Below are 14,143 nucleotides of genomic sequence, written 5' to 3' on the forward strand. Positions count from 1 at the left end.
AATTTTGGTCAGTTTGTGTGGACTGCCCTTGCTACCCAAGAAGTAGAATTATACTTCAGATTGTTAAGAGAGGAAAAAAAATGTATATATGCTTGTGTGTATGTGTATCTATACACACATGTGTGTGTTTGTGTGTGTGTGTGTAGCTATTAGACTACTAGTACAATGGCCACATGTAATTAGAAAATTCAGTCATTTTCCTCTTGTTTATATTTAGTTGCAATATGAGCTTTTTTTTTTTTTTTTTTTTTTTTTTTACATCAGGCTTTTTGCCTTGAGAATAATGGTATTCTCTTATAAGATTCAAATATACTTACAGGCCACAAGGACACTAATTTACTGTTGTTTAGAAGTAGCCATCTTACTTTCTTAAGTAAGTTAAAATCCTAGAGTGCAGTTCATTAGTGTGTTCAGTGCTCTTCGTGGAGCACTTTGGCCTGTGTTGATAACACATGTGGTGTTTATTTAGCTTCATCTAGAAGGATAAAATATGCATATCATCCTTAACGTTTTAAATCCTGACACTGTAATACCTCCCTTGTGAATATCAAATGTGTCTTTTATCTGTTCTTATTAAGAGGCTTGTGGCTTAAGTAGCCTCTATGCTGTGATTTCCATTCACTCTGTGGGAATGACAAAAATGTGGAAATAAAGTGACCTATGATTTCTGATTGCCAGTAATTAAATTAAGACAGCTCGTTTCTGATTTAGCCTACAAGTTCTTTGGTAAATACATTGTCTTATTTTTTAAAAGTTTGTTAATTAATAATATTCTTATTGTAATAAAGGTGCGGGTAGTTGGAGTTACCTGTGCAGCCTGCCCATTCCCATGCATGAATGATCTTAAATTTCCTGTAGTTGTGCTGGATGAGTGTAGTCAAATAACTGAACCGGCCTCTCTCCTTCCCATTGCAAGGTAACCTAAATATTCCTTTCCAAAACACACTCAGATATCATAATATTTCAAATAATTTTGCACTTCAAACTCTTACCAAACTTTTTGAAAATTTTTAACAGTTTAGGTACTAAAGTGACTTTTTAAAAGAATGCAGAGGGGAACTTGAGAGGGGTTAATGTGTCAAAATTTTGTTAGATCACAGTTGAGACATTTGGATCACATAATTCTTTTTTTTAAAGTTTTCGTTTAATTCCAGGGAGTTAATATACAATGTTATATTAGTTTCAGGTATACAATATAGTGATTCATCAATTCTGTACATCATCCTGTGCTCATCACAAGTGCCCTCCTTAATCCCCATCATCTATTTCACCCCATTCCCCCCCCCCACCTCCCCTCTTGCAACCATCTGTTTGTTCTCGATAGTTAAGAGTTTGTTTCTTGGTTTACCTCTCTCTTATTTTTTTTCCCTTTCTTGTTTATTTTTAAATTCCACATATGAGTGAAATGAGATGGTATTTGTCTTTTTTTGGTTGATTTGTTTCACTTAGCATTATACTCTCACTCCATCTGTGTCATTGCAAATGGACAGATTTCATTCCTTTTTTTATGGCTGAATGATATTCATTGTATGTATACACCACTTCTTTATCCATTCATCACTGGATGGACACTTGGGCTGCTATATATCTTTGCTATGGTAAATAATGCTGCTGTAAACATAAGAGTGCATGTATCCCTTTGAATTAGTATTTTTGTATCCTTTGGGTAAATACCTGGTAGTGCAATTGCTAGATCATAGGGTAGTTCTATTTTTAACTTTTTGAGGAACCCCTACAGTGTTTTCCATGGTGGCTGTACCAGTTTGCATTCCCACCAATAGTGCACAAGGGTTCCTTTTTCTCCACATCCTCGCCAACACCTGTTGTTTCTTTGGTTGTTGATTTTAGCCATTCTAACAGGTGTGAGGTGATATCTCCTTGTAGTTTTGATTTACATTTCCCTGATGATAGATCACATAATTTTTAAAGCCTTGATAACACTAGTGCTAGAATTTTACTAGAGAACCTTGCAGGTTCTCACCTAGATTAGAGGTTCTTCTTTAGTCCTATTTTGAGAACCTAAGTCTACTGAGAATGTTCTTCAGTTGCTTACATTGATAAAGTTCCAGTGTTTAAGTTCTGAAAATAAAATTTATATTATGAAAGGATATAAACTATGTACAGAAAAAATAAGTTGAAAATGAAACTTTGTCCAATAAAATTTAGAAGACTATAAAATCTTCTAAGCTGTATCAGTTAATTGAAACATTGTGCTTTTAAAGCATCTCTAACTGAGGATCCTGAAGGCAGTGGAAAGAGTGCTAGACTTGGACTCAGTAGGCCTGAGTTCTAATCCTTGTTCTATCCCCAGTTAATGAGGGAACGAGTACCTACTGTCATGATTTTCCCAGGACTTGGGAGGTCTTGCATCATGGGAATTTTAGGTTAAACTGGGACAGTCCTAAGCAAACCAATATGAGTTGGTCACCCCACTCAGGAGCCGGGAATGGAGGAACGGTAAGGTCCTGCACAGAGGATAGAGGAGTAATAGGGTTAATCTATTTAACAATAGAAGCATAATGCTAATATGAGTAACAAATATTTCCTGTTATGTGAAGCACCTGCTGTATACTAAACACATTATATACTGCACGAAGTCCTGATAACAGTTATGCAAAGTAGTAGCATATCCAGGTTACTGGTAAGAGTGCTGAAGCTGGAGAAGTTAAATAACTTGTTGTGTCCATAGAATATAATGGAGTTGAGATTTAGATACAAGTTTTTCTACAAAAAATTGGACATTTTCCCACGATATCCTACCTCGATTTAAAAGACATTTAGCCCCAGGAACTTAATTTATTTCATCTCTAAAGCAAGAGTTTAAGCCAATGTTTTCTATGAAAGCCTCTAAGTTTATAGAATTTAAAAGTCATTGTTTCTCAAAACGTGTTGTGCAAAATGCTAATTCCATGCAGAGGCAAGGGGACATTTAGTACGTTTTATGTAGGAAAAAATTGTAAGGGGTTTTTTACTGAGTAAGTTCAAAGCCTTTTAATACATTTATTAGCATATTAAGCCTTGTTAGTTCCCAGAACTCTGGAATACATGCTGGAAAATAGTGCAGCAATGATGTCAATGCATGTCTTCTCTTATTGCTTAGATTAATTTTGGAATTCTGTTTTAGGTTCGAGTGTGAAAAAGCTGATTCTTGTTGGAGATCCCAAACAGCTTCCTCCTACTATTCAGGGTTCTGATGCAGCTCATGAAATGGATTAGAACAAACTCTTTTTGATCGGCTCTGCTTAATGGTACTACTGTTCAGTTCATGCAGAATTACCATTATGGATTATATACTGTGTAGATGGATCGAAAATGAAAATATTAGAAGACTTAGTCCCTGCCCTAAAATAATTGTAACTGTTTAGAAAGTAGCCCTCTTAAGATAACTAGCACCTTGTAATTTAAGTACCCTTTTATATAATGAATCTTTTCCCCATGTACTACTTTAATAGTGGGTAGTAAATATATTGCTTTTGCTCTAAAATCTTAAAAAACTCTATAATGTCTTTATTATCCATGTCCCCTATTGTAGAGCTGTTGTAGAGTGCTGCTTCACATTTAAAAGAATTTTTTTTAATTAATTATTAATATACACATATATATTTTTTAACATTTACTAATTTTGAGAGCGAGGGATCCTGAGCAGGGGAGGAGCAGAGAGAGAGGGAGAGACAGAATCCCAAGAAGTCAGCGCAGAGCCCAATGCAGGGCTTGAACTCAGTGAACCATGAGATCATGACCTGAGCCTAAATCAAGTCTGACACTTAACTGATGGAGCTACCCAGGCTCCCCTAATTATTAATGTATCTTTTTTAAATTTAATTAATTTATTTATGTATTTATTTTTACTTTACATCCAAGTTAGTTAGCATATAGTGCAACGATGATTTCGGGGGTAGATTCCTTAATGCCCCTTATCCGTTTAGCTCATCCCCCCTCCCCCAACCCCTTCAGTAACCCTCTGTTTGTTCTCCATATTTAAGAGTCTCATGTTTTGTCCGCCTCCCTGCTTTTATATTATTTTTGCTTCCCTTCCCTTGTGTTCATCTGTTCTGTGTCTTAAAGTCCTCATGAGTGAAGTCATGTGATATTTGTCTTTCTCTGACTGACTACTTTCGCTTAGCATAATACCCTCTAGTTCCATCCATGTAGCTGCTCATGGCAAGATTTCATTCTTTTTGATTGCCGAGTAATACTCCATTGTGTGTGTGTGTGTGTGTGTGTGTGTGTGTGTGTGTGTGTGTATGCCACATCTTCTTTATCCATTCATCCATCAATGGACATTTGGGCTCTTTCCATACTTTGGCTATTGTTGATAATGCTGCTATAAACATTGGGGAGCATGTGCCCCTTCAAACAGCATACCTATATCCCTTGGATAAATATGCTTTGTCAAAGATTAGCTGGCCCATATGTTTGTGGGTCCATTTCTGGGTTCTCTATTCTGTTCCATTGATCTGAGTGTCTGTTCTTGTGCCAGTACCATACTGTCTTGATGGTTACAGCTTTGTAATACAGCTTGAAGTCTGGAATTGTGATGCCTCCTGCTTTGGTTTTCTTTTTCCAGCATTGCTTTGGCTATCTGGGGTCTTTTCTGGTTCCATACAAATTTTAGGATTGTTTATTCTAGCTCTGTGAAGAATGCTGGCGTTATTTTATAAGGATTGCATGATATATAGATTGCTTTGGGTAGTATTGACAGTTTAACAATCTTGGTTCTTCCTATCCAGGAGCATGGAATCTTCTTCCATGCTTTGTGTCTTCAATTTCTTTCATAAGCTTCTATAGTTTTCAGTGTGTAGATTTTTCACCTCTTTGGTTAGATTTATCCTAGGTATTTATGGGTTTGATGCAGTTGTAAATGGGATCGTTCTTTTATTCTCTCTCTGTTGTTTCATTGTTGGTGTATAGGAATGCAACCAGTTTCTGTGCATTGTTGTTATGTCCTGCAACTTTGCTGAATTCAAATCAGTTCTAGCAGCTTTTTGGTGGAATCTTTGGGTTTTCCATATAGAGTATCATGTCATTCTGCGAAAAGTGGAAGTTGACCTCATGGCCGATTTGGATGCCTTTATTTCTTTATGTTGTCTGATGTGAGGCTAAGACTTCCAATACTGTGTTGATAACAATGGTGATAATATATCTTAAATAGAGGTGACATTCACATAATGTAAAATTAACCGTTTTAATAAGTGGATCATTCAGTGGCATTTAATACGTTCACGGTACTGTTGTAAACACGGGCTCTATTTTGAAAACACTTCTGTCACCCAAAAATAAAACCCATACCCATTTAGCAGTTTCTCCATTCCCTCCTCTCCAGACCCTGGCAACCACCAGTCTGTTTTTCAGTCTGTATAGTCGCATCTAGTCAGTATACTTTATGTCATACAATCTACAACTTTCATATCATATACAACCCAGAATCTATACCAATATGTGACCTTTTGTGCCTGGCTTAGTCACTTAGCACCGGCAGTTTTCGAGGTTCATCCACATTATAGCATATATCAATACTGTATTACATTAAATAAAAATACATTCTTAATGGGACTATAGTCATCTCCCTACTCATATCTAGAACTTTTCATTATCCCAACAGAAACTTTGTACCCATTAAACAATAATGCCTCTTCTTTCCTGAACACCTGGTAACCTCTATTCAGCTTTCTGCCTCTGTGGATTTGCCTCCTCTATGTGCTTCATAAAGTATAAATCATATGATTTGTGTCCTTTTGTGTTGGCTTATTTACTTGGCATAATCCATTCGGAGTGTGTCCATGTTGTAATGTGTGTCAGAATTTCATTCCTTGTTAACACCAAATAATATTCCATGTATGTAAACCACATTTCAATATCCACTCATCTGTGGATGGATATTTGGGTTGTTTCGGTCTTTCAGCTATTGTGAATAACAGTGCCATGAGCATTGTATACAGATACCTATTCGAGTCTCTGCTTTCAGTTCTGTTGAGTATACATGCAGAATGCTACTACTGGGTCATATAATAATTTTATGGGTTTTTTTTTTTTTAAATCCTTTCTCTTGTTTTTTAAGTTTTATTTAAATTCCAGTTAGTTAACATACAGGTAATATTAGTTTCAGGTGTACAGTGTAGTGATTCGCACTTCCATACAACACCTGACGCTCATCACAGTAAGTGCCCTTCTTAGTCCTGATCACCTGTTTACCCATCCCCCACCCACTTCCCCTCTGGTAACCATATCAGTTGTTTTCTGTAGTTAAGAGTCTGTTTCTTTCTTTTCTTTTCTTTTTTTTTTTTTCTTTTTTTACCTTTGTTCATTTTTGAGAGAGACAGAGTGCATGCAGTGATGGAGCAGAGAGAGAGGGAAACATAGAATCCAAAGCAGACTCCAGGCTCTGAGCTTTCAGCTCAGAGCCTAACGTGGGGCTTGAACTCACGAACTGTGAGATCAGGACCTGGGCTGAAGTCAGACACTTAACTGACTGAGCCACCCAGACGCCCCTTGACAGTTTCCTTGATGAACAAAAGTTCTGTAATTTTGCTGAAATCCAGTTATCTGTTTTTTTTTCTTGTGTTGCTTGTGCTTTTGGGGTCATATCCATGAAACCTCATCCAGTATCATACAAATTTTCCCCCAGTGTTTTCTTCAAGAGTTTTATAGTTTTGGTCTACATTTAACTTAAGATTCTTTGATCCATCTTGAGTTATTTTTTGTAAAGGTATAAGATTGGTCCAGTTTTTTTTTTCCCCCATGCATATATTCAGTTTTTCTAGCACCATTGTCAAAAAATCTGTCCTTTCCCCATTGAATGGTTTTGGCACCCTTGACAAAAATCAGTTTGACTAGTGCAGGTTTATTTCTGGACCCTCTATTCTATTCCATTGGTCTATATTATTTAATGTTTTATGGCTGAATAATATTCCATTGTATGCATGTACCACAATTTGCTTATCTATTTATTATTACTATTGTTTGATGCAATATTCAAAATCAAGCTATTTTTATAAGCAGAAGATTAAAGTATTACGGCCAAAGAATATAGAAAATCTACCAAAAGAAAAATTTATCAGTGTTGCTAGCTTAAATTGCATTTAAGGAGTTACTTTGCTGTTTGAACTTTCAATAATCTGTACTTTTTTTGAGAGAGAGAGAGGGTGTAACTGAGCAAAGGGGCAGACAAGAGAGAGAGAGGGAGAGAGAGAGAACTGGGTCTCACCCAAAGCAGGGCTCATGCTCACCCAAAGTGGGGCTTGTGCTCATTTGAAGCAGGGTTTGTATTCATGAACCATGAGATCATGGCCTGAACTGAAGTCAGATGCTTAACTTACTGAGCCCCCCAGACACCCCAATAATCTGTACTTTCTTAACAGAGGAAGAAAAATAGAAATGAAACTAAAAGAATGATTAAATCTCAAATAAATGTTCTTCACCCTCAAGAGATAGTATTTCCTAAAAGATCCTTCTAACAAGAGATTTTAGATGGATGGATTGATTGCTCTAAACGGTAGAGATATTAGTGCTCTCATGCTTTTCCCCCTTTTCTTATCCCTTCCCTTATTCCTATTTTGTTAGTTACGTTGTTATTCTTTTTGTTCTATAGTCATAATTTGTACGATTGTTTAGAGTCATTCTATATATTTTTTAATTTTTAAAAAAATGTTTATTTGAGAGAGAAAGAGCACGCATGCACGCGCGCCGCACACACACGTGTGCGCATGCATGTGGGGGAGGGGCAGAGAGAGAGGGAGAGAGAGAAAATCCCAAAAGGCTCCACACTGTCAGCACAGAGCCCTGACCAAGACTCCATCTCACAAACTATGAGATCATGACCTGAGCCACCCAGGTGACCCTAGAATTAGTTCTATATTTAGAAGTTTCAGTGTCATTCATATGGGTGCTTTGGACTTCATCATCATTTTTTTTTTTTTCAAGATGACTTATAGATACATACTTTCCTGAGTCCGTTTTGTTTCAAATGTCCATTGCTTTTAAAATGTAAAAGGCATCTGGCTTATTGAATAGTTGCATCAAGTATTACTGTGAATTTAGGGCCAGCCTGATTATTTTCCCCTTGTAATGATTTATTTTTTCTACCTAGATACAATAACTCTTTTTACACCTTAAGTTTATAATTTGCCACAGTATATCCAGTGTGGAGCTTTCTGTAACTAATCGTTCTGTAATAAAAGTTCTCCCAAACTGGAGACTCTTGTTCTTTGTTTCAGGAAAGGGTTCTGCTCTACCTGATGATTCTCTACCCAGTAGCTTAGTCTGTGCAGGATGCTGTAAGAAAATACCATAGACTGGGTGGCTTAACCAACAGACATTTATTCTCACAGTTCTGGAGGCTGGGAAGGCCAAGATCAAGTACCTTCAGATTTGGTTCCTGGTAAGAATGCCTCTTCTTGGACGTGTCCTCACATGGTAGAATGAGAAAAAAACTCTGGCCTCTTCCTCTTCTAATAAGGAAACTAATCTTATCATAAGGACCCCATCCTCATGACCTCATCTGAACCTAATTACCTTCCAAAGGCCTCGCCTCCGAATATCATCTCCGTGGGGTTTAGGGCTGCAACATAGGAACTGGGGTCGGAGACACATTTGGTCTAAAATACAAAGGCCCCTCAATTATTTTTATATTGGGTATCTTTATCTGTTTCCATTAATGTTACTTTAATTTTTTGTCTTCATTATCTGTGAAGGCTTTCTAATATGTCTGTTCCCCTTACATTGAGTTTGAAGTTGCATTGAGTTTTAAGTTGGGTTGTAGTGAGTTTTATGAAGAAATTCCATTTGTTCTTTGCTTCCTTTAGTTCTCTAATGATACTATTTTGAAAATTAGTTTGTTTTCTTAGGATTGAAATTTCCCTTTTAATCTCATTATCTTTTTAAATCTCATTGTCTTTTCATCATCTCACTGTTGAGATTTTATTTCACTCAGTTACATTCTGATTATATTCTAAAGGTTGAGACTTGAGGAAAACTTTCTTCTGTTTCTTGGTTATATTTTGTCTAGGCTGCGTTCTATACATAGTGTTTGCATTGTCTTTATCTTGTTAGTTTGAGGGGAAGCTGTAGTGTGTTAGCACAGTTGCCATTCCTGCTTTATCTCCTGATGTTCTTGCTTAGGTAGCTCTCCAGATTCTGTATTTTCTTAGTACCTGAAAATAGGGTGTGGGGAGTGGGGTAGGTGTGGGACTGGAATAGAACTGAATTAAGAATGTGTACTGTCTTGGGGCACTTGGATGGCTCAGTCGGTTGAGCGTCCGACTTTGGCTCAGGTCGTGATCTCACGGTTCATGGGTTCGAACCCTGCGTGGGGCTCTATGCTGACAGCTTGGAGCCTGGAGCTGCTTCGGATTCTGTGTGTGTCTCTCTCCGCCCCTCCCCGTTGTTCATTCCCTGTCTCTCTCTCTTTCTCTCTCTCAAAAATAAGTAAAAAAAAAAAAAGTTAAGAACGTGTACTGCCTTTTTTTTGCTTACATGGGCTCTCTCAATTCTAAGGTTTTATAAATATCCAGTATCAGGATTCATTCCACATAGTTGGAGGTATTGTCCCTTTGCCAGACAAGGAATATTCTTGGACTTCAGGTGTCCCCCCAGTTTGATGTTTCATCCTCAGAGCCTTCACTTCACTAAAAACTAACTGCTCAGATCACTTTCCCTCTTTCATTACTATTCTTAGGAGCAATTTCTATGTTATGACTTCTAGAGAAGTTAGGAATCTCACCATACAGATGGTCCTTGACTTACAATATTTGGACTTAACAATTTCAACTGTATGATGGTGGTGAAAGTGATACACATATAGTAGAAACTATCCTTTGAATCTTGAATTTTGATCTTTTCCCAGGCTAACGATATGATGTAAGATCCTCTCTCATGATGCTGGGCAGTGCAGCGAGCCACAGCTCCCAGTCAGCCACATGGTCATGACTGTAAACAACCTATACACTTACAGCCATTCTGCACCCCTACAGCCATTCTGTTTTTCACTCTCAGTATCGTGTTAAATAAATTACATGAAATATTCAATATTTCATTATAAATTAGGCTTTGTGTTAGATGATTTAACCCAATTGCTAGCTAATGTAAGTATTCTGAGCATGTTTAAGGTAGAATAGGCTAAGCTATGATGTTCCATAGGGTAAGTGTACTAAATGCATTTTCACTTCCATTTTCAACTTATGATGAGTTCATCAGGATGTAACACCATCATAAGTCAAGAAAGCTCTTTACTGCATTTCTCCCTTCTGCTTTATTTTTTTTTTATTTTTTTTTAACGTTTATTTTTGAGACAGAGAGAGACAGAGCATGAACCAGGGGAGGGTCAGAGAGAGGGAGACACAGAATCTGAAACAGGCTCCAGGCTCTGAGCTGTCAGCACAGAGCTCGACGCGGGCTTGAACTCACGGACCGCGAAATCATGACCTGAGCGGAAGTCGGCCACTTAACCGACTGAGCCACCCAGGCACCCCTCTCCCTTCTGCTTTAGAATGCTGTTTCTTAATAAGCACTTTATAAACTTTATGGCATTGAGTTGTCTCTAAACCTTTCTTTGGTGCATGGCTACTGAATTTTTCCTTTGCTATTGTTTTTAATATATTGTTGTAGATGTTTCTTTAGATATTGGAAAATGGATTCTGCAAGTCAGTGTTATTCCACCTTTTTTCAGAAGTTTCCCCTTACACTGAGTTTCAAGTTGTGTTGTTTTGAGTTGAGTTGTACTCAATTTTGTGAAGACTCAAGCTTTCAATTATCTTGAGTTATTAATTGTAACTGAATTGAATTGCACAACTTTCTACCCCTTCCATGATAAGTCCGTGTTCAGATTCTTTTGAATCAGACCTTTCCATTGGCTTTTTTAAAAATCTTAATTTAAAAATTATTTAGATTCTGAAAACATTTTAAATAGTCCATGATTCAAAATGCAATTCTAAAGGAACCATAGAGTGAAGACTTTTACTCCTGTCCCCCAACCACTCAGTTTTTCACCCCCAAAGCACTGTCATCTTTTTCTTGTATTCTTCTAGTGATAATTTATGCCATCATAAGCAAATACATAAAATATTTCCCCCCTCTTTTACAAATGCTACCATACAATACATGCCGTTATGCTCTTTGCTCTTTCACTTATCTGTTGTCGATGATTTTTAAAACATGAAGTAGATTATTGAGGGAATTTTAAAAGGCCAAATAAAGATAGACTAAAAAGTGGATTTACTTGTAGAATATAATGGAATTAAATTTACGAAATGGAATATATAAAACATTCAAGATGAATGAACTTGATCCATATAGATGATTCTCATAAACATAGTAGATGTTGAAAGAAGCAAGGTACAAAGAGATACATAGTATAAAATACAATTTATGTGAATTTCAAAAACACAGCAAATAATGTGTATTATTCATACATACATGCCCATGTATGAAACATATAAAGCTTGCATGGGAATGCCATAAAACACAGTTAGTATTGGAACTGTTTCTAGACAAGGTGGTAGAGGAAATAGATGAGCACAGGGGGTGGGGGGGGGGGCATAGCTATCTATGCCACATTTCATATTTTAACAAAAAGGAAATCTGAAGCAAGATGACTAAATACTAATGTCAGATTTGTGTGGTACATAGATGAGTATTATATTTTTTTTGCTTTTCTGTATATTTGAACTAGTTCAGAATTAATTAAAAGAAACAAAAATAATATCTATTATTCATTATAGAAAGTGTGGAAACTACAGAAAACTAAAAGATTAAAAAAAATCTATAATAACCTCACTGCCCCCAAGAGAGAATCCTTTGTAATATTTTGGTATCATTCCTTCCAGCTTTTATCCTAGGGGTGTCTGCATATATCAAATATATACACTGTAAGAATACATATATTTGAGGGCGCCTGGGTGGCGCAGTCGGTTAAGTGTCCGACTTCAGCCAGGTCACGATCTCGCGGTCCGTGAGTTCGAGCCCCGCGTCGGGCTCTGTGCTGACTGCTCAGAGCCTGGAGCCTGTTTCCGATTCTGTGTCTCCCTCTCTCTCTGCCCCTCCCCCGTTCATGCTCTGTCTCTCTCTGTCCCAAAAATAAATAAACGTTGAAAAAAAAAATTTAAAAAAAAAAAAAAAGAATACATATATTTGATATATGTGCACACAATGGAATATCATTCAGCCATAAAAAAAGAGGGAAGTCTTGCCACTTACAACAACATGGATATACCTTGAGAGCATTATGCTAAGTGAAATAAATCAGAAAGAGATAAATACTGTATGTTATCACTTACCTGTAGAATCTAAAAAAAAGCTGACCTCATAGAAACAAAGAGTAGAATGGTGGTTACCATGAGCTAGGAGGTAGAAAGGTAGGAAGAGGGAGATGTTGGTCAAAGGGCATAAATTTCCAGTTATCAGATGAGTAAGTTCTGGGGATCTAATTAACAGCATGGTAATTATAGTTAATAATATCATATACTTGAAAATTGCTAAGAGAGTAGATGTTGCATGTTCTCACTATTAAAAAAGAAATGTAATTACCTAATTATGTGATGTGATAGAGGTGTTACCTAATGCTATGGTGGTAGTCAATTTGCAATATATGAATATCAAATCAATTCATGGTTCACCTTCAGCTTATACAATTGTGTTATACTTACACAATTATGTTGTATGTCAATTATATCGCAATTAAATCTGTAAAAATATGTATTTTACGTAGTTGAAAACCATACCATGTAGTTACTCTCCTGCCTTTTTTAAACTTTGCATTATAATAAACCATTTCCCTGTGTTATTACTAGCTTTGTAATCATCACTGTTGTCACAAATATTTTAATCACCAAATATTATGTGAATATACCATAATTTAATCATTTTTCTAACATTGTTTCTAGTACTAAATAATGGTCCTTTGAATAAAAAAAAATCATTTGAGAATTTTTTGTACTTGAGCATATTTTGTATTTTTGGCAAGGTTTTCACATGCCCACTGACTTAGACTCATCTGCAAACTTATGCCCTAAATAATACAAGGACTGTTTTTTTCCTTACTGTTTTTCTTCCATAAAAGATACCTTGTCTGTGTGATCATTAATCCTGCCTTTAACTATGCATTATTATTATTGGAGTACCTTGTAGTTATTCAAAATATTCAAATAGTGCTCCAGAACATTTTGCAAACACAGAGCATGCTCTACAAGAGCTCTAACTTGGATGGAATGTGGATTTTATGATGCACTAACAAGATTGAAGATTCAAAATAAAGATGGCTTATGCCCAAGGAGGAAAATTAATGAGCTATCAGCAAGTCTTTCTAACATTTTTTTAAAATTTTTAATGTTTATTATTTTTGAGAGAGAGACAGAGAGAGAGAGCACGCGTGCAAGCGGGGGAGGGACAGAGAGAGGGAGACACAGAATCCAAAGCAGGCTCCAGGCTCCGAGCTGTCAGCACAGAGCACGATGCAGAGCTCAAACTCACAAAACCGTGAGATTATGACCTGAGCTGAAGTCAGACACTTAACCGGCTGAGCCACCCAGGTGCCCCTCAAATATATATTTTTAAAGATTCCTTTTCAATTTAGTGCCACATACATTATGAAACCACCTAATGTTAGTCACCAAACTTACTAGATAAGTCTAATATTTGACATGCTTTATAATTTTGTGGTGTAAATAATAGGTTACCATGAAGATATTTTTAGTAATTAAAATTGTTATTTATAGTCTATTTGATCATAGTTGTAATTCATTTACTAAGAGCACAGTATGTTGATATTTTTAAATTTTTAAATACTAATCTTTTTTTTCCCCCTAAGGAAAAAAATGTTTTAATTTTTTTTTCTTCATTTAAATTTCTTAGGGTCATAAGCCAGTTCTGTTGAGAACCCAATACCGTTGTCACCCTGCGATCAGTGCTATCTCTAATGATCTGTTTTATGAAGGAAACCTCATGAATGGCATTTCAGAAACAGAGAGGAGCCCTTTATTGGAATGGCTCCCAACTCTGTGTTTCTATAACGTTAAAGGACTGGAGCAGGGTAAATGACATTAATGAGAGTCAACATGGTTTAGTTTCCTGGTTTAATTTTATTGTTGTTGTTTATATGGTTTTCTTGGTCTTTCCACAGCCTTTCTGGGAAATATAATTTAGGCTCTGTTTC

General features: G+C 36.4%; 1 protein-coding gene across 1 annotated transcript in view; it reads left to right on the forward strand.

Moving 5' to 3' along the window:
• The window catches only part of ZGRF1 (zinc finger GRF-type containing 1), an 82,826-nt gene that overhangs the window by 67,229 nt on the left and 1,454 nt on the right, over window positions 1–14,143 (forward strand). The window contains 5 exon segments of the mRNA XM_032593068.1: window positions 789–916; window positions 3,125–3,137; window positions 3,139–3,202; window positions 3,205–3,248; window positions 13,843–14,016. Coding sequence (XP_032448959.1) covers window positions 789–916; window positions 3,125–3,137; window positions 3,139–3,202; window positions 3,205–3,248; window positions 13,843–14,016 — 423 coding nt within the window.

The sequence above is a fragment of the Lynx canadensis genome, chromosome B1 (assembly GCF_007474595.2).
Source record: "Lynx canadensis isolate LIC74 chromosome B1, mLynCan4.pri.v2, whole genome shotgun sequence".
Lineage (NCBI taxonomy): Eukaryota > Metazoa > Chordata > Mammalia > Carnivora > Felidae > Lynx > Lynx canadensis.